At 34.9% G+C, this 23,246-nt stretch overlaps 1 protein-coding gene across 3 annotated transcripts in view; it reads left to right on the top strand.

Moving 5' to 3' along the window:
* The window catches only part of BCAS3 (BCAS3 microtubule associated cell migration factor), a 641,765-nt gene that overhangs the window by 46,315 nt on the left and 572,204 nt on the right, over window positions 1-23,246 (top strand). For all 3 annotated transcript variants that reach the window (XR_002824359.1, XM_012555963.2, XM_012555964.2), the window contains exon 6: window positions 7,037-7,118. Coding sequence is in view for 2 of the 3 variants with exons in the window: in XM_012555963.2 (XP_012411417.1) it covers window positions 7,037-7,118 (82 nt within the window). In the remaining variant the exon portion in view is untranslated. The remainder of the gene's footprint in view (window positions 1-7,036; window positions 7,119-23,246) is intronic.

The raw sequence follows: 23,246 nt of genomic DNA on the forward strand, positions 1-23,246 counted from the left end.
GGCTCAGTGCTTAAGAGCTCAGCAACTAACCAGAAGGTTGACGGTTCAAACCCAGCAGCCGCTCTGCAGGAGAAAGATGTGGCAGTCTGCTTCTGTAAAGATTACAGCCTTGGAAACCCTATAGGGCAGTTCTACTCTGTCCTGTAGGTTTGCTGTAAGTCGTAATTGACTCCATGGCTGTGGGCTTTTGGTTCTATACACATGGATATTTATTTTGACTACTTTTAAATAACCGGTGGCAAGGGAAACATGTTGCAGATAAAAATATTATATAAATGCATAGAAGTTGAAATGAGTGTGGAGTGTTTGCTAGAGGGTGGAGACTGGCTTGACCTTGGGTAGGAGTCTGTAGACTAGTGGGAAAGGCTGCATAGATGAGATGCTGCTTATCACCTTGGGAGTAGTCCTATTCTTGAAGGCTGTAAAGTATAGGACATAATGTACCTGTTGGTTCAAGAACTGAGTTGTACCAAAATGTGTTCTATGAAATGGTACTATAAGAAATTTCTAGTTATTAAGTAACATGCTTTGAGAACAGTGGGGCCAAGGCTAAGTACAACTAACATGGAAATAAGGAAGCTAGTTGTTATTCCTGCCAGTTCAGCAAGCTAATATAGATAGACTCAAAGTCATTTATTCGTGATTCAACATATATTTTCTTCGTTTAATTATCATTTATTTAACGACGTCTGTGTCATGCACTTTCAAATACATAATTTAATCGTTGTGGCTGCCTTGTTAGATAGATATTATCGAACTCATATTTAGCAGATTCATATAGCTTAAACACAAGTCCAGTTTATTTTCTGTTAGAACCATGTCCCTTTGTTAAAATCATTAATGTTGTTTATGTGTGATATTTGTAAATGATGATCTGGCGTATTGTATGCATTGACATCGTTGCCACGGGCCATGATTTTGGAAATAAGAGTAAGTCTTCCTCATGTCTCAGGTATTGGTTGTTTATTGTTCGCAGGTAGAACCAGAACTGTTATTTACCCATATATAACAAGAGGACTATGACGTGAAAGGTATTTTTGACTGAAAGGCAAGATGTACTTGAGATGGATGTGAGGAATTATTTTCGTATTGTCTTCCATGTCTGCTTGCTTAGTATTTTAATTCATATTTCCAGCCTTGGAAATAGTCAGCTATGTATACTGTAGCCATGTTGAAAAAATAGGTAAAATAGCACCTTAAAAAATTTTTTTTTTTGTCATTTTGAAGATCACAGCTTGTTAAAGTTTTAAGAAAAAGAGCTAGTAATCAGATTATCTTTTGTATTTCAACTGCTTGAGTTATAGGGAAAGATACATTAATTTTTGTTATGTTTTCTATCTTTAACAGGGACTGAATTTACTTTGATTGTGTTAATTTTTACAGTCAATATTTTTGTACTTCAGGGAACATCATGGTGCTGTAATCTAACCATTCTACGTTAGTTAAAGGAAAAGATAGACCCAGTGCTCATTACTGAATTTAGAATTAAGATATGAATTTGATTAGGAACAAAAAGCTCTACCTTTTTCAAGACCTGCTGAAATGAGGTCTTGAATCTCATTCATATTCTATACTGTTTATCATATCATATCTACCCTTGGAAATCAGGAGTGCTTTGGTACGAAAGGCTTACATCATCTGCCCTGATGGAGGGCCACTGTTATACAGGCTGTTTATATATTTAATTTGAGGCAGCATTACTTTTCCAGAGGAGACTGATTTGTGCACTTCATTCACCAGGCATAATAGATGTAAATCCATAATTTCTTAAAAATCAGACAGCTCAATAAATAGGGCAAGAGACTTTTACGGATATTCCATGAAATGACCTGTTGCTGTCAAGTAGATTCTGACTCATAGTGACCCTATAGGACAAAGTAGAACTGCCCCGTGGGGTTTCCAAGGGGCGGCTGGTGGATTCAAACTGCTGACCTTTTGGTTAGCAGCTGAGCTCTTAACCAGTGTGCCACCAGGTCTCCATTCCTTGAAATGGGATAACTAAGTAGCCAATAAGCATATGAAAAGACATTCTGTCAGCCTGCCCAGTCATGAGGAAAATGCAAATTAAAACCTCAGTAAGATCCCAGTACACACCCTCTTGAATGGCTGACAACACTATTAGTTGGTTAGGATGTGGGGCAGATAAAACTCTCATACATTGCTGGTAGAAGTGTAAATTGGCACAATCACTTTGGGAAATTATTTTGTTAGAATCTACTAAAGCTGTACCTATGCCTACCCTATTATCCAGCAGTTCCACTACTACTTATATAGCCAAAAGAGATTTATATACATGCTCCTCAAAAGACATATGCAAGAATATGTTCTTTGTTATTTTCAAAAAGATAAAATCGTGGCTCTCATACAACTGTAAATGAGCTTGTATCATAGATTTTATTTAACTCGTTAGTGAGGAGTTAGGCAAGTGTTACAACCAGTTGCAAGGAGAATACGAAGAGATATATAGGAATGTTGAAGTGAATTTTGCTAGTAGACACAAACCTGGTTAATATACTTGTTAGTTGCGGACAAGTAGATTCTGACTCACATTGACCTGAAGAATGCAGAGTAGAACTGTACTCCATAGGGTTTTCAAGGCTGTGATCTTTCAGAAGCAGATTGCCAGGCCTTACTTCTGAGGTGCCTCTGGGTGGGCCACAACCTTTTGGTTAGTAGTCCAGTGCTTAACCATTTGTGCCGCCTAGGGATTCATACAATATCCTATTAGTACAAACTATACTATTTGGAATCATCTTTGTCACAGAGTGGAATTCAACTGATCGCCTACCAGACAAAACTAATTTGCATTTCCATGGACAAGAATCAATTGCATTACTATCAGTTTTCTACAGTTTATAAAATTGTAAAATAACTCAGTCAAAGACAAGGTGCAGATCCCTATAGAATCAGAAACCCCAGAGGGTCCACTAGACAGTTGTTGGTAATCCATTGAAAGAACACATGATAATCTTTTTCCCATTTCAAAGTATTTCACAATTTTCCTGACATCTTAAGAGCCCCAAACTAGAAAGAACCCAGAAGTCCATCAGCAGGAGAATGGATAAATTGTAGTGTTTTCACATAACGGGAATCCATATAGTAACAGAAATGAAGAAACTACAACCACAAGCAACAATATCAACGAATTTCATAAGCATAATGATGAGCAAAGAAACTACTCACAAAAGAGTACATAATATGATCCATTTAACAAGTTTAACAAGTAAAACTTACGTAAAATATTAGAAGTTAGGATACTGGTTATGGTTACTCTTGAGTTGATGGTAGTGACTGGGAAGTGGAGTGAAGGGGACTTCCGAGTACCCAGAATATTCTGTTTCTTGATGTCTGTGCTGGTAACAAAGGTCTGTAAACTTTGAAAATTCATTAAACTGTATGCATACTCATGTTTTTGTGTATTTTTTGTATGTATGTTATCGGCAAATAAAAAGTTTTCTCCCTCAAAAAAAAATCAGGTTCAGGCCACAGCCTGTGACTAGTGGAAGGTGGAGGTGTGAATGTGTACTCTTGTTCCAATTCTGTGGCATTGTAGAGCATTATTTTTATTGTCCTTGGTATTTGGTTGGATTTTCTATTTTGTAGTCAGAAAGTCTTAGAAAAGTTATCAAGATTTAAGAAACAGATTTGGTTCTGATGTCTAGATAACCTTCATTTGCTTTTAAAATTCTCTAAAAGCATTTCTAAAGCTCTCCCAGAACTTTTATAACCTTTTGTATGTGTGTATTGTTGTCTCGGCTGTTACAATTTCCTTTGCCTTAGATTGAGTTGTGAGATTCTAAATGTGTGTTCCCCCCACCCCTTTTTTGGTTTGGTATGTAATTTGCATATTTTCACCATGCGAAAGCTATTTTCTGTGGTTGGAAAAGATTTTTTTCCTACAGTGTGAACAAATCATTCTTTGTTCTCCTTATTGTGCCTCCAAACTGGTACGTCCGGTTTATGCCCCAAACAACAAAAGTCTGTCATCAGAAATTAAAATGCCAGTAAGAACAAAGCTAGAGACCCATGAGGAGCTCTTGGAGAGGTTTCCTCCCTGTTCGCTCCTCTCCCCAAGTTACTGCAGTTACCAGGAAGTTGGAACATTGTTTGGTACACTCCTTCCTTGTAGTTCCACTCTTGTATTTATTGTTATTGTTGGTTTAAAAGTGAATTTACAGCTTCTGGTAATTCTTTTCAGGATATATAAAATCCTGATCTCTGAGATTCTTTGCCATTTTCAATAAGAGTTCTTTTTAAGACACTTAAAACATCACTTTTGAAAGCCTTTTTAAATTTTACTTTAACATAATAGGTTTTGACACTCATTTCTTTGAAAGCAAAATTACTAGTGCACGTACTGCATAAAGTTATCAGAGGCAATCTAGAGAAGCACTAAGGCAGAGTCTGTAAGGACATATCCATCCTTTCTTAAATGTGTATTTTCTATTTGTGTATACTTTGTTAGCACTGTTTCTGTTCAGATGATATGTAGAATTTGCATGTGTGTTTCAAGAGTTCTTTCCTCTGTGAAGCTTGACATTTGTAACTCACGGATGATAACTTAGAATTATACTTCTAATTTCAGTAGGTTGTACAGTCCTGACTTTAACATACCCATAAATATCTGTAAATAGTGGCAGAATGTTTCTTCCCCCTTCTTCTCTTATTTTACAATTAAGTGAGATTCTAGAGCCTTACCTTAGAGGTAATGAAGGTTGGGTAATGAATGTTGGATGCATTTTACAATCAGTCCTGATGGTTTTTCCTCACCTGTTGCTCTATCTGCAAAGAGGCATTTAGAATAGAAGCTTAGAATAAAATAGGGCATTTAGGTTTGTTCTGAAAGCTGTTATGCTGAAAAGCATAATGTGTTCAGATTTCAAAATGTTTTCAGAAACCTCTTCACAAAGTAAGCTCCTGTGTATTAAATACAGCGATAACAAACCTTTATTGTATTGTGATTATGCCAAGAGAGGTTTGTTTAATTTTTTATTATCCAGTATAATTGAGTATAGCAGCTCAGTTCAGTATGGTTAGAGTTTTTTTTTTTTTTTTTTTTAACGTTAAGGCTTTATTTGATAGAACCCAAAGCTAAATGCTAGGCCTCTGGCATATGGAAATAATAGTAAAGAATGATAGATCTTGAGTTAGAATAGTATGGTTTGTTATAGGTATAAACCTTATAAGTGACAAATGTCTTTTATTACTCAGAATTATAATTTCAGTGCATGTTCTACAGTATTATTTTGTAATTTATTTTCATTTCCTTGTTAATAGAAATAGTATGTACAGTGGAGAAGGCTATTATTTAATTCACTGCCCAGCAAACAACTTATTTTCAAAAAGTAAATGACTTGGCAGTTTTTTTATTCTTCTAGCTGTTGTTAAAATTTCATGTGTCAGGTAGGAAGAGATAGCCATTAATGCATCTGTAATGGGATTAGATTACATTGTTGATATACCTTTTATAGTATGTGTGCTTAAAATCAGAGATTGTAATTTTTTATATTTCAGAGAATGTATGTCACTTACCCTGGGTAGGAGGTGAAACAAAATGACCTTTTAAGGCTTTTTGTAACTTTTAAATTCTGTTTAATAATAATAAAATGTAGCCTTAAGAGCTATACTATATAATGGCCATGATTTTTATTCTGAAAAATTTAATTGAACTTCACAAAAGAATTTGTATAGTAGATCAATTCTTAAAATTTACTATACTGAGTTTGTAGCTTTTATATGTTTAATTGGTGGTAGGTGGTGCTATCGTTTCATAGTTAGTCCTAAGAGTGTAGCATTCCTCATGTCTTCTGCATCCTCCAACTTTTCGGTTGCACCCCAGTGCGTTAACAGTGGGTACCACACCGGAACTCCTAATCTAAAGGATAGCTCTCCAGATTTATAGTTTAATATTAGAAGGTTTATAAGTCTTTTATTTCATAATGTATACATTGTTGATAGTTTAAACTGCTTGTTTGGCAGGCCTATTTAAAAAAAAATCAGCATGCTTCTTACTGGATTTGTATCTTTGTATCTTTAATCTGTTGTAGGTTTTTGTCTATTTAGAACTTGTTTTATAATGTTTGCCATTTTCCCTATATGATGTTACACATTCCATCAAATACTAGACAATTATGAAAATGAATTGATAACTACAGTACCGTTTACTATAAGTCTGGAAAGCCTTTCTTAACTAATTCTAGTTTAATCAGTTCAGTACTTCAGTTAGCAGCAAACTTTTCTCTTGAGCCACCATTTTTGAAAGGCACTTATTTTCACACTTGACACATATATTAGCATGCCCTTCTTACCCTTTGGATTAATAGAATGCTGTGTTCCTTATGCCTGAGAAATAAATCTGATATGACTCAAAATGAATGGGCATTCATTACAGTATAGAGAAAGTGATAAAAATGATGGCATTTAAAGATGCTGCCATATTTACCTTTTTTCTTCATAGAGTATTAAAATGAAAAGTATCCTTTTCAGTTTAGAAATGAGAATATAGCCTTATAGAGCTTAAATGATTTACTCAAGGTTAACAGCTGCTTACTGGCAGAACCATAACTGGAACTTAGGTCATTCATGTTGCACTTGAGTGTTATTTGCAATATATGATGTTTTGCTTTTTCTCTTATTATAACATATTTGCTTAAGTTGCTGCAGTGTTTAAGATCAAGTTTTCAGAATACTAAAAATGTTTACCTCTTTCTGCCATGGGAAACTGAATATTAATTAAAAAAAATCATAGTTACTAAGCTCTAAAATGGAAGGCAGTTATGCAGGAACTGAACAGACTTCCAGTAGTTAATAAAGATAAAAGTTACTGACTTCCAAGAAGGTATCTGTTCATATTGAGTGTGTACTCTTATAATTTTCAAAAATTTTATAGTAATTTGAATTTGAGTGTGTACTTATATGGCCAACCATACATTTCAGACAAAAAAAAAATGATAAAATTTAGGAGACTTATTTTCATATAATAATATTAGGACCTGAGTCTTTATTTACTGAATTTTTTTTGTCTTCTCTTATACAGATCAGTGGGGAAGCACAGGAACTCTTCTCTGTTCGACATGGCCCAATTCGAGCTGCTAGAATCTTGCCTGCTCCACAGTTTGGTGAGTGGAGCCCTTAAGGAAAAACAAATCATTCAGAAAGAGTTTCTCTTTTGTTGGTCTTGGACTACAGACACCAAGAATGATAACTGAAGTCTGTTTTCCTCCAAGTGCCTATTCCCTTTCCCCTCCTCCCCTCAAGATAAACTTTTAGTTCTGTCAGTTGAGATGGAAATAGGTAATCTTAACCAATTCAGTATGGCCATTCACTTTCTGCTGTGGTTTTGATTTATCTCCATCCTCTTTGATCTTTCTTTAGCCTCTGACTTTGCGGACTCTTTCTTGAAGCCCTCTTCTCTCTTGGCTTTCACTGGCATCTTTCTTCCCAGATCTTCCCCCTTGCTGACTGGGCCTTTGTTATGTTTCTGGTTTAGCTTTCTTCTGTGGTATTCCCCAAGTCTCTGTTGTCCTCCTGCCTTTGCCCCTCTTCTCTCCTTATACTTACTGTCTTGGAGAGCTTGGTTTTCACTATTATCTCTGTTTTAGACGACTCTGTTGTCTGCATCTCCACCCATGTCAAGGCTTGTGACTTTGCAGCTCTGTTTTAATAGCTAATACTTCCTCATGTTGTCTTTGAAGTATTATGTATATTTTATATTTATTTAAAAAAATTCAAATATATGTTCAAGTTAAACCTGCTATTTGGATGGTTAAATAATTCCTGGCTATTTAATACCTTGAGCTTTTTAAAGTTTGTATTTTCTCATAATTTGCCTATGTTCACTCAATTACATTTTTGCATGTATACAAAAAATATGATCATATTAATCTTGTTTGGATACTTTTAAATCTTTTTTTAAAAGAGTATATTAAAATACTTTACTTCTATTTTTAAAGTTTATCCTGAAGTGGAGTATCTTCCTTGTAAGACTTTTGTTAAGCAGTTAATTGGTGAGAATGATGTTTACTAAAAATTACTACCATGTGATTGTTCATAAGTAATTTTAGGGATTAATTTAGTGATTAAATCAGCTTAAATGAAACGGAAAGGGTAGAGACAACAATATCCTCCAGTGATTTGGAGATTTTTCCCTTGTGATTGAACTATGTGGCGTAAATAGTCTTCACCGTGCGCTCTGTCTCTTCCTCTTCCTTTTCTGTTGCATGTGTATTTTGGTGAAATATTTTGACAAAGGAGACTGTAGAACATTCTTTTCCAGTAGGTTTTTGGAATGTCCAGCTTTCTGTTTGGATAGTTTCCTCCATGGAATCAAGAGGAACTTTATTACTAAAGGACTCTGCTATGTGTTTCTTTCATATGTAATTCACTCCTTTATTTTATTTATGAAACCCTTATACCAGTTATTAATGTTCAGCTTTTCTTAACTTTTACTTTGGGCGGAAGTACTACATGAGGGAGCATCAAAGTATGAAAAGATAATATTGCTAGTATAATTTTATTTATAAGGTAGGCTTAGTTTACTTTGTCTATTTGAAAAAATAGATTTATTCCTCTACTGTAATATACTTTCAGAAAAGATACTGTAATATACTTTCAGAAAAGATACTGTTAGATTTAAAATATAATTTATATAAATAAGTGTTTTGATGTGACTCGAAAAAATTACTTGCGTCTTCTATTGCATTTGACTATTTTTTTATATTTATTTTTATCAAAATTATACATTCAACTGATCATATCTAAAATTCGTAATGAAAAATAGTTCTGGGGAACTTTTACCCATTTTGCTGTATTCTCTCATTTTGATGGGTAAGTCCTTTAGTAGCTTCCTGAAGAGGATGTGTGGGAGTCCTTGTTTGTCTAAGAAGATCTTTATTTTTCCTTGACTCTTTATTGATAATTATGCTTGGTGTCAAATACTTATTTGTAAATAATATTCAGAGTTTTGATGGCATTCGTCTAGTGGTATGGTAGAAGAGTCTGACGCCATTTTGATGCCTTTTTCTTTGGATGTGGCTTGTTTACTCTCTCTTTGCTTTCTTCCTAGTGTACTGAAATTTTGCAGTGCTTTGTCTTGGCTCATCCTTTATCCTACCCATTGCTGTTGAGTTGATTATGACTCAGCGACCTTGCAGGACAGAGTAGAACTGCTCCCTAGAGTTTTCAAGGGGCACCTGGTGGATTTGAACTGCCAACCTTTTGGTTAGCAGTTATAGCTCTTAAGCACTATGCCACCAGGGTTTCCTAGGCCCCTTCAGTGTGGAAATGCCAGCCCTACAGTTTTGAGAAATTTTCTTCAATATTTTGTTATGATTTATTCACCTGAGATTTCTTTGATCTCTCTTTCTGGTACTCATATTATTTGGGTGTTAAAAATCCTTCCAGATTAAAAAAAAATCTTTTTCTTTTCTGTTCTTTTGGGGAGATTGTCTCCATGTGGTTCACTAACTCTTCTGCAGAATAGTTCATTTCTGCTATCAGGTTTTTCTTATTCTACTCACCTATGTACCTACCCTCTTTTCTTTTCCTTCCTGGTATAAATTACATATAAATATTATCACACAGAATCCAATGATATATAAAAAGAATTATACATCAGTACCAAATGAGATTTATACCAGGAATGCAAGGTTGGTTAACATTTGAAAAATCAATCGCTGTGATTTATCACATTGACAGAATGAAGGTGAAAACCCATGTGATTATCTCAATAGATGTGAAAAAAACCCTTTACAAAATTCGGTAACAATTTATGATAAAAACTTTCAGCAGACTAGGAGTAGAAAGAAAATTCCTCAATTTGATAAAGGTTATCGACAAAAAAATCTTCAGCCAACATCATACTCAGTGGTGATACAGTGAATGCCTTCTTGATCAGTTGAGGATGACTTCTATCACCACTTCTGTTTACCATTGCACTGCAGGTTCTAGGCAAGAAAAACAAATAAAGGGTATAAGAATTAGAAAGAAAGAAGTAAAATTGTCTGTATTCATAGATGATTTGATTGTATATGTAGAAAATACAAAGAAATCTACAAATAGAATTAGTAAGTAAATTTAGCAGCATTGCTGCATGGGTTCACTAGGTCTTTTATGACTCGGTCCCTTCCCTGGGTACTTTTTCAGCATCATCTCCTACTGTACTTCTCCTGTTCCCCTGCCTCAAGTAATTATACTAAGTTTTTTTCATTTTCTCAAATGATCCATCCTCTTGTTTCTAGGCCTTTGCATTTGTTATAGTCTCTTCTAGAATTCACTTGTCCTTCTAACCCTACCTGCTCATTACCCATTCTCAGTAGTGTGTGTGCCCATAACACTTACTATTTTTAATTATAATTGCTCATTTGACTCTTACTTGCTAGATTTATGGGCTTTTTTCATATCTTTAGTGCCTCACAGAATGCTTGATACAAGGTGTTAATAAATATTTGTTGAATATTGTTATGTGGTATAATCTTCTGTAAGTTGCGATCTGGCAGAAAAGCAAGTTCTCTTTCTGTGTTTCTGGCAAGTCTGTTCCCTAACTATGAGTAAAATACTGAAGGATTTGGCTTTTCTTTTATCCCACAGACGGTTAGCATTCTATTTAATGGACATTTACTCATCACTTTCTTGATGAACCTAGACTTGCTTTAGAATTTTTCAACAAAGTATTACATAAAGCTGTGACCAATCAATTGGTAGTCTTACATTAGATAAAAAATATTAATAATTTTTCAGAAATCCATATTTCTAGAACCTAATTTCAAGTAAAAAAGAAAGTTGCAAGATAGTATCTTTTTTTTTTTTTTAATTTTGTTTTTATTGTTGTAGTTCAAATGAAGTTTACATTTCAAGTTAGTCTCCCATACAAAAATTTATACAGACATTGTTATGTGACCCTAATTGCTCTCCCCATACTGTGACAGCACACTCCTCCTTTCCACCCCTGATTCCCCATGTCCATTCAACCAGCTCCTAACCCGCTCTGCCTTCCCATCTCACCTCCGGACAGAAGCTTCCCGTTCAGTCTCTTGTATCTGCTTGAGCTAAGAGGCATACTCCTCACGAGTATCACTTTATGTCCCACAGTCTAGTCCAATCCCTGTGTGAAGAGTTGGCCTCAGAAATTGGCAAGATAGTATCTTAACATCTCATTTGTGCAATAAATCAGTATGTATATTTTAATATACTAATTAAAAATTTGTAGTGTTATAGACTTTGTGCTGATAACAATTATCTCTGAAGAGTGGGATCACAGGAGACAATTCCAAGGAATAGTGAGATGTAGAAAATGAAAATACCCGTAACTCTATGTTATCAGAGATATAAACACAGACTACTACTTTTTTTTCTTCCCCAGACTTTGTGCATGTACTGTGTGACTTGTATTAACAGCTTAGTGTATACATTTCTAGATTTTTTTCCATTAACTATTTATATTTGCATAAAAACAATTTATATTATGGCCTTGGTTTAATTCAAAATCTTTACGTGTATTACATACATTGGCTCATGTGTGTGTGTGGGGGGGCTTTTCCATAACAGTTTATATTGTGAGCATCTTTCCATTTCAAAACTTATAAATTTCTTTCATCATTGGTAAAAATTGTATACCGTTACATTGTATAGAATACTGTTTCCAACTTTTTTCCTATAGCAGTATATTGCCATATACTTGCATATATGTATACTTAAAAAAGTATACAAGGAATTATCCTTAGGATAACTTCTAGAAGGGGAATTGTTGGGTCAAAGGATATGTACATTTAAAATTTGGTACATGTTGAAAAATTGCCTCTCAGAGATAGTATACCAACATTGATTCATAAGAATTCTTTTTCTCTGTATTCTCTCTAGTACTAGCTTTATGAATCTTTTTAATCTTTGTCTGATGGAGGAAAATCCACTTAATATGTAATTTTTGATTTTTGATTGCTAGGGAGCTTGGAAAATCTCCATATTGTTTGCCATTTGTACTCTTTATTACCGTGCTTGTTTGCATTCCTTGCTCTTATTGATTTGAGCTCTTTATCAGGTCATTATTAGTGATATTATATGTGTCCTGTATGTTTTAAATACTTCATGGATTTGTCTTTAAATTTTGTGGTGTTTTTTCTTTGCAGAATTTCAGGTGGTTATTTGGTGAAATCTACCAGTCTTTTATGGTTTTTGTCTTTAGTTTCATGTTAAGAAAAGCTTTCCATATTCTATCATGTATAATTTAAAATCAAGGAGCCCTGGTGGCACTCGTGACTCTCCTTTAAAGTTTAATTTAAAAAAAAGTTTTTAATTATTATTTTCTCCTTTATTATTGACTTTTCCATACTATGATGTTAGTTCTTTGGAAACAGGAACTATGATTTACTAATCCTCGAATCCTATCTATTGTTTTACATAATATCTGGCATATGGGGGGTACCCAAAATGAATTGATTCATTGTTTTATAAAAGAGAAACTAGAACTCTCCCTTTATATAAACCGTTGCTTATTATTTATCAGTAACCAAATGGGTAACAATGTTTTTGATTCTAATAGAGCTTGTAACTTTTGGAAATTATATTAGCCTTGTACTCATGCTGTTCCCTTAGTGCTTATGGAGAAAGACAATTTTTTTGGCTTTGGACCTGAACCAGCGTTCTTAAAAATAAAGAATCAACCTTATTCTTTATCTTTAGGATTCCGATGTACTGACCACCCAAACGTTCATTGTTTATGCATGTTTTGGATTATCTTGTTACAGGCCAACGCCTTTGTTCTGACAGTGGAAGAGTGTTTTGGAGATACAGTTTGCTGAAATGTCAATGGGCCAAATTTCTGATACTAATACTGAAACTTTGAGCAGTCAACTTATTTTTATAGAGTATTTTTAATGTTAATGTCTAAAAAGTACTGTTAATTTTAGTTCTCCTAGCCAGGGAATTCACAATTTTGCATCTCAATTTTAAAAGGCTTAAAAAAAATTTGAAGTCCAACTTTTTATTCCTATTGGTGTGAAAAATGTTAAAGCATTTTCTGAAGTTTGTAATTTTGTAAACAGCCCACCCCTGCAATCAAGAATCCTGGTTGTTGGTGTTTTCTTTTCTTTTCTTTTTTTTTAATATTATGAATGGCTGAGGTTATTTTTCTAGACACAAACATGAGGAGAACAACTTTAAAGTTGTTAGTCAACTAAACTATTTCATTTGCTTATTTTTTTGTGAATTTTCAAATAGAGTGCAATTTCTAACTATTGGGTTTTCAGTAGAACTGCCTGTTTCATCCTTTTCAGGCTATTTAAATGTGGTTTTTATCATGTTCAAAGAAAAGCTGTTTAATTTGCTCAGCTTTATGAATTCAAAATTTTGATTAACTTCTCCGGAAGGTTTTGCTGTGAAATTTTAGCAACTATGTTTACATAAGTAAATCCTTTAGGAGCAAAACCCAAACTAAGTCTGTTCAACCAAAACACAAGCAACCTTCCAAAGTAGGCCAACTGACATTTGCTTACACTCATCAACAGTGTATTGCAAAGAAGAGGAAACAGGCTTATTGACCTTTTAACTGGCTAAACTATGAGATTTAGGGCTTCCCTAATGTTTTCTGCCCTAATAACTTCTCCGTATGCCTTGTTGTATATTTTTCATACACCTAGTCTTTATGATTGAGGCCTTTACTTCTTGTGACCATTTTGCTTCCTACTTTGCCAAACTATTGATTTAGGTAAATTATAACACGGAAACATATATTTTGTTTTTCTTAGATTTCGTTAATGCTTTGGTCAGAGAAGCAGTGCTTCCAGGGAAGAATGTCTGCTTTAGAGATGCTGTTTTTTTAGTTTTTTTAACGTTGCATTACAGAATTTGGTCTAAGCGTATTCTCAGTTCATACCTATTTGTACCTTGCGATTAGGGCCTTTCCTCTGAGGGCTATACTGAGAGGAAGTCTACCGAAGAGAAAAGAGCAAAGTAAATGTATAAATTAAGTAAATTATAATGCTTGAGGTTATGACATTCTAGGTGTTTACATACGTTATTACCACTTTATCACTATTCTGCAGAGCTGAGTACCATTATTCTGTTTTGCAGGTTAGGAGATTCAAAGCTCAAACAGACTAAGTGACTGGCATAAAGTCACATAGTTGATATCACGTAGTTGATAAGTGATGGAGCTGGAATTTGAACTTTAAAAGCTCACCTCTTAACCACTTAGGCCTTACTGTCTCCCAGTATATGGTTTTCTACTGCTACAGGGAAACACTTTTACCAAATCCAGGTGTTCAAATTTCTATGCTACCTCTCTGACTGCAAAATATCACACACTTGTGTATCATTGAAGTATATGAAAAGTAGCTGTGTTTCTGGTTTTTCCATTTTGAAAGTCTAAAGTACCTTCAATTATCTCAGTATGTTGCTTCATTATATATGTCATCATTGATGTTTAAGGGTAAAAAGCAATGAAAATAGTCAATATGGGGACCAAATATAGAAAAGCCAGTGTCCTAGCTTAGTGCATTTAAAATTTGAAGCTGTCAAGATGAAATATGTCACAAAGACAGTTATAGCCTGTCCAAATACGTTCACCTTAAATTAAGTCTATAAAAGAAATGTTGGTTCTTTTTTACGTGGCTTGGTGTAAACTATTAAAAGTACATCAAAAGGGTTATTGACTGATATCTGGAATCAGATAAAAACAAAGGTGTAACATGAAGCAACTAAATTACACGTGAGCTTAAGGATTCTGACCCAAATAAACAGACTTGTAATGGAGATACTGATTACTATCAGTACAGCTGAAATGCTTTTTACTGTAGAACTGTAAAGAAAGTGGATTATTTTAGTGAATAGACAAGTTGTGGTCTTGGAAATCTATGTTCATTTATTATAACTCATTTCTAGATGTGAAAGGCAAGACTTAATACAGGTAGTCCCCGACTTATGATGTAGTCAAGTTACGATGAACCACACTGACTGTCTGTTTTATTTTTTACTTGTACACCTTATCATTAGTAATATGTACTACATACAGTGTTGCAGTGTGTAATTTGCTGATGTTATCATTCTCAGATGTTCACTTGCAGATGTTTATACGTAATGTTTCCAATCCCCAAAGACAAGTAAAGATCGAATTTATAAAGATACTGACAATAAAAGGCAATAATAATGAAAACTAAAAAAAAAAATAAAAGAGGATTCAACTTGTGTCAGAACTTTATAAGAAGCAACCAAAATGTCTTCCAAAGTGGCTATACCATTTTGCTTTCCCAATGTTCTCATTTCCCTAATGACTAAAGATGTTGAACGTCTTGTGTTATTTTCCATTTGTCTATCTTTTGAGAAGTGACTGTTGAAATCATTTGCTCATATCTTCTTATTAATGAGTTGTAAGGGTTCTTATATATTCTAGATACAAGTACTTTTTTGGATATATGTAAAATATGTACAAACATTTTCTCTCTTCCTGTGACTTAGCTTAACAGTCTTTTGAAGAGCAAAGTGTTTAGTTTTGATGAAGTCCAATTTGTTGAGCTTTTCTTTTTTTTTATAAAGCCAAAAAAACCCACCAAACTGGTTGCTGTTGAGTCGGTTCTGACTTATAGCGACCCTATAGGACAAAGTAGAACCGCCCCATAGGGTTTCCAAGGAGTGCCTGGTGGATTCGAATTGCCGACCTTTTGGTTATCAGCCAAACCTGTTAACTACTATGCCACCAGGGTTTCCTTTTCTTTATAGTTCATGCTTTTTGTGATTTTATTTTCATTCAGTTTAACATTTTTTGGTTCTATTATGATTTCTTCCTTGACCCATGGGGTTTTTAGAAGGGTGTTGTTTTATTTTCAAAATTTGGGGAGATTTTCCTGTTAGGTTTCTATTATTAATTTCCTAATATAATTCTGTTGTCATCAGAAAACATAGTTTATATGATTCCAATCTTTTTAAGTGTCAGATTTGTTTTACGGACCATATTCTGGCCCAGAATATGCTTTCTCTTGGTTGAACGTTCCATGTGCCCTTTAAAAGAATGCGTATTCTGTTGTTGTTTCTGTAAGTGCAAATTAGATAAAGTTTTTGGTAGAGTTATCCAAGTCTTCTATATCCTTACTGACTCTCTATCTGCTTGTTCTATCAGTTTTTGAGAGAAGGTTGTTAAAATCTTCCAAAATAATTGTCTGTTTCTTCTTGTAATTCTGTCGGTTTTTACTTCATGTATTTTGCGTTCTGTTCTGTAGGGTTGCTATGAGTTGGAATCGACTCTATGGCAACGGGTTTGGTTTTTGGTTTATTAGGAGCAAAAACATTTAGGATGTTAATGTCCTCTTCATGAATTGACCCATTTATAGTTATGAAATGATTCTTCCTATCCCCAGTAATATTCCTTGCTCTGAAACATACTTTTTCTGTTACTACTATAGCTACTCCTGCTTTCTTTTGATTAGTGTTAGTGATCATTTTACTTTTAACCTATGATTGTCTTTATGTGTAAAATTCATTTCTTGTAGTCAGCAAATAGTTGGGTCTTGTTTTTTTTAATCCAGTACTTCACTGTATGCCTTTTAATTAGATCTTCATGCCATTTACATTTTATCTTTAACTTAACATTTCTGATGCACCTAATTTCCTTAAGTAGATCTAGATTTCCATCTGATATCATTCTCCTTCTGCCTGAAGGGTTTTCTTTAACATTTTTTGTAGTGATAGTCTACAGGTGATGAATTCTTTCATCACTTTTATGTGTGAAAATGTCTATTTCACTCTTGTTTTTAAAAGAAATTTTCTCTGAGTAGGAAATTCTTGGTTGACAGATTTTTTACTTCAGTATTTTAAGGATGTCACTTTAGTGTACTCTTGCTTGCATTGTTTCTGATGAGAATTTTGTTGTCATTCTTATATTTGTTTCTCTGATGTAATGTGTTTTTCCTCTGGCTGCCTTTAAGATTTTATCTTTATCACTGATTTGTAGCAGTTAGATTATGATTTATGTTGCCTGTAGTGTGATGGATTGCTTTTATATGGCCTTTCTCACCATGGTCATGTAACTCCCACCAAAGATTGGGTGGGACTATCCAGATGAAGGAGACAGAGAGAGAGCTGTAACACTGAACACAGCAAGATGGCGAGAAGCAGCAGCAGAGGCAGCAGAACCAGGAGATAGACAAGAGAAAGCTCAGTGAGCTTCCCAGCCCATGGAGCAAGAAAGCTGAGCACCTTTGGCAGTAGTCTTGCGGCAGAGTGGGCTCTCTCTGGGCACGTGCTGGAGCTACGCTTGCTGACTCGTTGAGCAAGAGAGTTGAGTGCCTTTGGGCAGGAGGCTTGTAGGCAGAGTGGGGTGCCTCCAGGCACTTGTTGACGGAGTTAGGCTTGCCAACCCATGGAGTGAGAGAGCTGCATGCCTTCAGGTCGAGGCTTACTGCAGGAGTGGGGTGCCTGTGGGCACTTATTGGTGGAGCTAAACAGCCTTGTAACACTTGCGTAAGCAGGGTAGAGGCCAGGCCAAGGGGCCGGGGGCCAGAGAGAGGCCTGCCTGTTGGCAAGGCTGAGAAGAGGCTGTCCTGATCGAAGAACTGTATCCTGGTCATTTCTGATCCTGAATTATAACCTACTACTTCCCTAATAAACCCCATAATTGTGAGTATTGTCTGTGAGTTCTGTGTGGCCACTGCAATGAATTATCAAACTCAGCAAAGAGGTAGAGAGTGCTGTGGGAGGGACAGCTGGTGTCAGAATTGCTAAAAAGATTGGAGAGAGGAGGTATGTCTGACCTCCGGCTCATAGGAATCAGCCTTAGGTTGCTGGTGCTGATGGTGATTCTTTCTCCCCCTCGTGAAGTTAGATGAGGAGGTCAGCCATCTCCACCACACCATTTTTACAGTTAGTATAGTTTTCTTCATGTTTCTTCTGCTTGGGGTTAGGTGAGCTTATTGGATTTGTGGGTTTATTGTTTTAACCAAATTTTGAAAAAATTCAGCTACTATCTATTCAAACCTTTTTTTTCTTTATCTGTTAGCACACTTGATGCTGTTTCACAACTCACTTATTTTCTATTCATTTTTTTCTTCTGTTTCCTATAGTTTCTGTTGCTTCCTCTTAATATTCACTAATGTTTTGTTCTGCAGTGTCTGATATGTTGTTGATCCCATCCAGTGTATTTTTCATGTTAGATATGATATCTTTCATTTCTAGAAGTTTTTAAAATGTATGTATGTATGTATGTGTATCTCTCTCTGTGTGTGTGTGTGTGTGTGTGTGTGTGTGTGTGTATGTGGGGAGAGAGAGAAATATGTTCCAGGTTTCCCCTCAACCTTCTTGAATAAATGGAGCATATATTTATTGTAGCAGTTTTAATGTCTTTGTGTAATCTATTTCCATTGATTGATTTCTCTCCTTATTATGGGTCCATTTTTCTTGCTTCTTTATGTGCCTAGAAATTTTTGACTGGATGCTACACATTGTGACTTTTATGTTGCTCAGGGCTAGAATTTCTTGTATCCCTTTAAGTATTTTTTGGGCTATGTATGGGACAGTTAAGTTACTTGGCAATAATCTGATCATTTCAACTCTTGCTTTTAGACTTTGTTAGATTTCCTGGTAATAGCCTTTAGTCTGGAGCAGGAATCTGCCAACATTTTCTTAAAGGGCTAGATAGTAAATATTTTTGGCTTAAGGGCCATATAGTCTCTGTTGCAGCTATTCACCCCTACCATTGTGCATAAAAGTCAGTAAGCTAGTGCATTGCATTCGTAGGGCTGTCATCAATTATTTCCTTTGTTTCAAAGATTGCTGTCTTGTGTTGCCTGCTGTCCAATGTCTGAAAACTGTTTTTTTTTTCATATTTTTTATCTATTTTTTTGCATTTTTCTGGCAGGAGGGTGAATCTAATCACTGTTACTCCATTATGTTTGGAAGCAGAAGTTTAGTTATTTTAATTCTAATTTTTACATAATTTTCCTTAGAAGAGTACCTGACATGTAGTAAAAGCTCTGTATGAATTTCTGTAAATAAAGAGAAAAAATAAATTAAGAATTGGAATTTATTTGTAAGACAATTTAAAATCTACTGTATATTTGGAGAAGTGAACATCTCAGACCCTTTGAAAGATACAAGCATTATGGAAGAATTTTCATAGGTAGTATAACTTTAATAGTACTTTATTCTCTCTGGTGTTAGTGTAGTAGCAAAAGAAAAAGATAAAAACACACCAAAGGATTCCTTTATTTCTTTTGATCTGATGAATAGGTAAAGGAGTCTTACAGTTTCCCTCCGCTCTTACTATCATCAAGGGACTACTATGATTCTTGCCTTTCAGAGAGCGGCATTGTTTTTTTTTTCCTTTTCTCCATGATGCTTTTAATTTAAAAAATGAGACGTGGACCTTGGTTGTTATCATATGAGCTATCTTTTTGGCACCTACTCTTTAACCTAGTTTTCATTGAATTTTTTCCTTTTGCTATTGTGACTGTAGTTTGTATGAGTTTGCTTTGGGAATATTTTGAAATTTCTATTATTTTGATTTGTGGAGCGTGGAAAGAATATAATTTAAGGCCAGGTGAATGTATATAGCTTTATAGTCAGCAAATCTGTGGCAAAAGACCTCTTTAAAGTGTTAAAAGCAAAGATGCCACTTTGAGGACTAAGGTGCACCTGACCCAAGTCATGCGAAAGCTGGACAATGAATAAGGAAAACCAAAGAAGAATTGTTCCCTTTGAGTTATGGTGTTATTAAAATCAAAACATTAGTTATATACATAGACCATCCAAAAGAAATAAACTATAGATTATTAATGGTCTAATTCTTTGCACTTAGGGGTTCCTGGGTGGTGCAAATGGTTTGTGCTCAACTACTATCCTAAAGGTTGGTGGTTTGAACCCATCCAGCAGCACCGGGGAAGAAAGTCCTGGCAGCCTGTTTCCATAAAAAGATTACAACCCCCACTCCAAAAAACAACCCTATGGAGTAATTCTACTCTGTAATACATGGGGTCACTGTGAGTTGGGATTCACTCAACAGCAATGGGTTTTCTGTGCACTCAGTGCCCAATGTAGAGATAAAAAAGATGGAAATGAGAAACTAAATATGCTCCTAGAAGACTGGCAGTGTTTACTCTCTGGGAAATAAGAATCACAGATGAGAATTAGAAATAAGAATCAGAAATCAGAAAAAATGGTTAGAGTGATGAATTAAAGGGGAGACTTCTCTCTCTCTCAATGCATTTTTCCTTGAAATATTCTTTTTTGGATAAACTTATGATCCTTAATTTATTAATTTTTAAATTTAACAGTATTGACTCAGTTCTGAATTTTTAAAGTCCTGCATATCTATATTTTCTGCAACCAGAATAAAGATTAAGTATATATAGCTAACATCTACTCTTGATAGTTTTATTCATAGTTTTGAAAGAGCCACTGCATTATAATCTTAAGTGAGGCATGTAACTTTTTAAAATACATCATAATTTTATAGATTTTTAAAAGTAAATAGTAATAAGTCCTTCTTTAACCTAGCTCACAGGAATATTATGAGGATAAATGAAGTAAACTATACGAAGTTTTTTGAAATTTTCACTGATAAAGCAGCTAAAATCTGGCAGGTGTCAAGAGGGAGCCCCAGGGCCTCCACACCACCACTAGTAGGAGGCAAGAAGTGGCTCCAGAATTCTGTGTGGTCTTGGTGTTGCCTTCCACACTATACTTAAAGCTTTGCCACAATTATTTTGAAATCAATGTGATTAAGTTCCTTATGCCTTTTATCCTTCAATTACCACAAAAAGTCCAAGACTACAGGTCATCTCTCATCCTCACACTCTTCTCCATGTTGTTCTATACATTTACCTATCTCTCCACCTCTACCTCTACCCACCCCAGGTCGCCAACCCTTTTGACTAGGAGTCACTGTCTGTTGTCCACAAAATCCCCTGTATCCTCAGCTTCTTGGAATATTCTTTTTCTTTATCCTTGTTTCAGTCTTTCTTTGTTACTGCCTTTCAGATTTTGAAGGTAAGATTGTAGCTCATGATTTTTTCCAATACTACTGCTTTCACAATTCCTTATTGTCGATGATGTTGAACATCTTTTCATGTGCTTATTTGCTGTGGGTGGCACAAAGGCTTAATGTGCTGCTAACTGAAATGTTGGCGGCTCCAGTCTGTCCAGAGGCACCTGGGAAGAAAGACTTGTCAGTCTACTGCCAGAAAATCAGCCACTGAAAATCCTATGGAGCACAGTTCTACTCTGACACACATGGAGTCATCAGGAGTCAGAGCTGACTCGATGACAACTGGCAGCAAATATCCTCTTTGGGAAATGTCTGTTCATGTCTTTTGATAATTATTGTTGAGTTTAAAGAGTTCTTTCTGTATTCTGGATACAAGTTCTTCGTTGAATATATGATTTACAAGTCTTTTCTTTCTGTCCATTGCTTATCTTTCAGCCTCTTTATTTTGATGAAGTCCAGATTATTGGGTCTTTTTTTTTTTTTTTTTTGGGGACAGGAAGGAAGGAAGGGACAAGGAATCCAGCATCTATGCTTCACACACAGTTCTCCACTATCCTAAGCACTCTTTATTTTGATGAAGTCCAGATTATTGGGTCTTTTTTTTTTTTTTTTTTGTATCATGTGCACATTTGGTGTCTTATCTAATAACTCTGCAAACCACTAAAGCTATGACCTTTAACAGGTCTTGTCCTGAGTTCATAATTTTCCTATTTATCTCTCTCGTCCCTTCTCAACTTCAATATATCACCATAGAACAGAATATATTTGTAGTTAACTTGATAAATAATGATTAGTATGGCCATTATTTTATTGAATTCATTTATGTGCTTGCTTCTTTGTGTGGTGGGGTGAAACATAAATTAATAAAATTGTGTCCTATATTTGAATAAATCTCTATTTTCAAATGAGAAGAGGGAAATAATTTCTTCAGGAATAATTTGCCATAAAGTAAAAGAGGTCCATATACATATTATGAACTTTGTGTTTTTGTTCTTTTTTTAATCAGATGTTATGCTTGGGAAATTGGTGCTTACTCATCAAGAACTTTGTGCTTTCTTAACAAGATTTAGTTCCCTGGAGTCTATAAATCTTCAAAGGAATTGAAAAAATCTCCAGAGCTTAGTAGTGGATATATTTGATGTTTGAGTGGCATAAGTGGTTTTACATTTCTTTATAAAAGGATATAATTACCTCCATGTAAAAAGACCAACCCTAGCAGATGACCAGGGTTAACCAGACTTCAGGAGTGGTTTATGCGTGTGTGTTGGGTGTATGCTGTAAGTATGGGTTATGTATGTGTTAACACATATTTAGTGTAAAATTTTCTTATATCTGAAGTACTTTTTTCATGGCAGATATTGAATAAATGTCTAATAATTTCTTTCAGTACACTTTTTGGTTAATATAGTATTAGTGTTCTTAATTTGTCTTAATGCAGCCTTAATTCTAACCCCATTAGGCTACCACTCATTGTGAGCTTTTCTAAACTATACAAGATAGTGTAATTCTCTTTAAAAAATATTCTTGGTGGTTATTTAATATATAGATCTTAAAAAATTAGAGATGAGACAAAGTTCTGACATGGTCACTGGAACAGGGTACATATTATAGTATTTTTGGAAAAACATCATGTTTGTCAAGCCGTTACCAGAGGTGGTTTCTTATACACTTTCTCATATACTTTATTGGTGCTAAAAATAGACCTTTTAATGCAATATTTAATAGTTTATTTAGAAAGTAATTTCACCTAAAGTGTGTGGTCTAGAGCTTTCCTAATATCAGTTATAGTCACTCAGAATATCAAAGGATGAGGACATTGAGACCCAGTAGTATATTAACCTCTTTGTTGCTTCCGTTTTCAAGGTCAAGTTTCTTTATACCTTTTTCAGAGTTAGAGCTAATGTAGTCTTGTATTCTTTAAGATACTTTCCTAAGCTAATTATAGGATATCTATAGATATTTTGGAGCCCTGGTGGCATAGTGGTTAAGAGCTCAGGCTGCTAACCAAAAAGATCGGCAGTTCAAATCCACCAGCTGCTCCTTGGAAACCCTATGGGGCAGTTCTACTCTGTCCTGTAGGGTCGCTATGAGTTGGAATCAACTTGACAGCAATGAGTTTGGTTTTTGGTATAGATATTTTATTTTATTTTTTTATTGTACTTCAGGTGAAGGCTTACAGAACAAATAGTTTCTCATGAAACAGAAGTACACATGTTGTTTTGTAACATTGGTTAACAACCCCACAACATATCAACCCTCTAACTTCTCAACCTCTTTCTTT

This window comes from Trichechus manatus, unplaced genomic scaffold (assembly GCF_000243295.1).
Source record: "Trichechus manatus latirostris isolate Lorelei unplaced genomic scaffold, TriManLat1.0 scaffold00054, whole genome shotgun sequence".
Taxonomy (NCBI): Eukaryota; Metazoa; Chordata; class Mammalia; order Sirenia; family Trichechidae; genus Trichechus; species Trichechus manatus.